Source organism: Propithecus coquereli, unplaced genomic scaffold, assembly GCF_000956105.1.
Source record: "Propithecus coquereli isolate 6110/MARCELLA unplaced genomic scaffold, Pcoq_1.0 Scaffold3927, whole genome shotgun sequence".
Classification (NCBI taxonomy): Eukaryota; Metazoa; Chordata; class Mammalia; order Primates; family Indriidae; genus Propithecus; species Propithecus coquereli.
In genome coordinates, this window is record NW_012149649.1 from 17,077 (window position 1) to 20,320 (window position 3,244).

A 3,244-nucleotide genomic window follows, 5' to 3' on the forward strand; every position below is an offset into this window, starting at 1 on the left:
GATCCGGGAGCGGTGCCAGGAGCAGGACCCCTTGGTGTGTGCCAACTACCAGTCCTACTTCCGGACCATCGAGGAGCTCCAGCAGAAGGTGAGGGGTGGGCACCAGGCAGCCTTTAGCAGGAAGCTGTAGGAACAGAATCTGAGCTCTGATTGAGAAACAACACGAGCTCTTGCTGTGATTGACAGGTTGAGGTCTGGCCTTTCCGTCTTGTTTTCTCGAGGGCCCGTCTGATTTCAGACTTGGGACTGTTAGGTCTAAATATTTGCATAGTGTTAGTCTAGGCGGAGGTAGCAGCACTTTGCATAAATAAGCTGTAATTAAAAGCCGCCTCTGAATGTATTCATGCATTTGCTAAGCTCCGGAATTATTACCCCGAGGTGAGGAAAAGGACTGAGCTCAGGAAGGAAGCTGAGGAAATGGGACCTTTTGTAAGCATTGGACCATTTTCTCTCTCCCTCGTCTGAGCTTGTGGCTGCTCATGATGCTACTGGCCTTCCTCTTCTAGGGACCTCATTATCCTGACATTGTCGTCCTGATCTTCACACCTCCGGGCTTCTCCTATTACACAGTGTCCACTGAGGGCCAAAAATACTTGGCTCAAATCAGAAAAATTGGAAACTACCTAGAAGGAAATAGCACCAAGCCATGCAGGGTATCTGGGAGACTGCAACTGCTTCCCCGGCCCAGTCCCCTGCAATTTCTAGTTTACTTATGTATTTTCCCCACTTGATAGAAAGTTTCTTGAGGGCAGGATCCAGGGCTTACTCATTTTGTATCCTCAGCTTCTAGAACCATGCCAGGCATACACTAGGTGTTTTTAATACGTATTAATTATTACTATTATTATCAGCTTTTCAGTATTACTTGTTAGGAAAGAAAAAAAGATTATCTACTCATACTTTTCTTGCATATTTTAGTTTTCCTTTTTTCCAATTTAATTTCTCAAATACTCGTTCAGCACCTATTGTACCTAGACAGCATTTAATAGTCTTAAATAAGATACAGTATGATTTCTCATCCTGATCTTACCAAATACGCACATTAGTAAGGATTGTTGTTGGAGAAAAATAACCAAGTTCTTGCTCACTCTAGAGTGTTTTGGGTCTTCTAGATCCTGTGTAGCAAGTCTGAGAACGCCAGGCTGGTGGTGCAGATTGACAACGCCAAGCTGGCCTCTGACGACTTCAGGACCAAGTGAGTGAGCAAGGCGGGCACTGTTGCAAATCTCTCTTCTCTCTCCTCCTGTTTGTCAGTCTGTTGTTGACACTGACAAACAAGGATGGAGCTTTTTCCAGACGCTTTCCCCAAGATCTACGCAGGCATTGCACACCAGAGCTCAAGCTCCCTCCTGCCGTCCCCAGACTCCTCCTCCTGCTGCTTCTCCTCTGTAAAGTGACATCCCCCAATCGCACTGTGAGTCAGTGTGGACATCTTGGCCCCTGATATTCTACTATGCACAGAGCTCAATTGTGAGAATAAGGGAAGTGTATTAATTTTGGAAATCTCACAATTTCTGAGCTTTTAGTCTCCAAATCCACTAGTTTATTTAAAAAAATAATAATGACCGGTCCATTTTCCTCCAGGAGCTACTGCTCGATATTGAAAACCTAAACAAACGAGATGGCAATAAAACCTACAAACCCTAATTCCCAGTTGTTTGACAAACCAAACCATAGTGGAGTCAAGGCCAGGCCTGTCCCTGCCTACCTTGTCCCTGATCCTGCTATGATCACAGGTACGAGACCGAGCTGTCCCTGCGGCAGCTGGTGGAGTCGGACATCAACGGCCTGCGCAGGATCCTGGACGAGCTGACCCTGTGCAGGTCCGACCTGGAGGCCCAGGTGGAGTCCCTGAAGGAGGAGCTGCTGTCCCTCAAGCAGAACCACGAGCAGGTGAAGTTCCCCAAAGAGCGACAGGATCAGACTCGCCAGGGTCTGTTTCCCAACCTCCACGGAGACTGGGCCAGGCTGTCAGGGGAAGCTCAATTAGCCAAGGAAGCTATTCTGCAAACAAAAAGGGATCTGTAGAGAATGAGTAATCTAAGATTCAGTGATATGAGATTAGGATTTTTCTGCCAGAGGCAGCAATGAGAGTGAAGGAAGCTGGCAAGCCCAGTAGTGAGGGAAGGTCAGTGCCAAGGCAGCAGCTGCAGCCTCTTCCGTGGCCAGGGTGGAGCACTCCTGGGGTGATCTTCTGCCCCAGCTCTCCATCTTGTAACTGGAGAGAGCAGGAGGGCTCTCAGGAGGGCACATGGCAGACAGGGCTGAGCTGGAATAAAACCCTCCTCACTCCCGTCCAGAGCTCTTTCTGCTATTCAGCGTTGCTATTCAGCGTTGCTTTCCAGCGACATTGAGCAAAACGCTCACTCACCATCACGGCTCAGTCATACACAAGGAAGAAGGCAGATGTTTTACACAAACTTCCAATCCCAGAACAATGTACATGGTGACAGTTCATATTAATTGAGTACTTATCATATACCAAACATTGTGCTAAGTGCTTTAGAACTCCAGAGGCAGTTCTCATTTTAGGATGAAGAAATCGAGGCTTCAAGAAGCTTCCAGAAGCTATAAAATACGTGGTAGAGACAAAACCCAATTCAAATCTGTCTAACATCCGCTTAAGCCCAAGTCCCAAGCTGTGCTTAGCAGTAAGGAGAATAGATGCTTATTGCCTTCAGCAAAGTCCACACTGGTGGAATCAACAGATCACCAGTTAAGTCTGTTCTGTCCCAGGAGGGAAGATTTTGAAGCAAGCATTCTTCATTCCTTCTCTGGCCGGACTCTATCCTTTTCATCACCCACACCTGAGAATCAAACATAAGCGCTATGCAGTGTGCAGCAAAAGCCCTGGACTGGGCATCTGGGGACCAGAGTTTACACTGGGGTCACCTCGTCTCAGCTCTGAGGCTAACCCTGCCTCTCTCTAAATGAGGAGTGGTCCACTGAGCACGAAGGGCAGAGGGAGGTCGCGGACTTGAAAGCACTTTGCGAAGTGGACTACTCGGATTAGTCACTGAATATAGGACCTGTTTAATGAGAGGATCAGAGGAAACAAAGCTTGTTGAACGCTTAAGAATGAGCAGAAGCTGGACGGCATTCTCTCAAGGAGAGCACCAGCGTCCTTTGTGAAATTTTAACTTTTGCTCTTTCTCCATCAGGAAGTCAACACCCTGCGCTGCCAGATCGGAGACCGCCTCAACGTGGAGGTGGACGCCGCCCCCACCGTGGACCTGAACCAGGT

At 47.9% G+C, this 3,244-nt stretch overlaps 1 protein-coding gene across 1 annotated transcript in view; it reads left to right on the plus strand.

The window, feature by feature from the left end:
- LOC105817035 (keratin, type I cuticular Ha3-I-like) overlaps nt 1-3,239 on the plus strand; it is a gene marked incomplete at both ends in the record, with an annotated part of 20,265 nt that extends 17,026 nt beyond the window's left edge. The window contains 4 exons of the mRNA XM_012652651.1: nt 2-88; nt 1,113-1,195; nt 1,737-1,893; nt 3,162-3,239. Of these exons, the coding sequence (XP_012508105.1) occupies nt 2-88; nt 1,113-1,195; nt 1,737-1,893; nt 3,162-3,239 (405 nt within the window). The remainder of the gene's footprint in view (nt 1; nt 89-1,112; nt 1,196-1,736; nt 1,894-3,161) is intronic.
- Between the last annotated feature and the right edge of the window lie 5 nt (nt 3,240-3,244).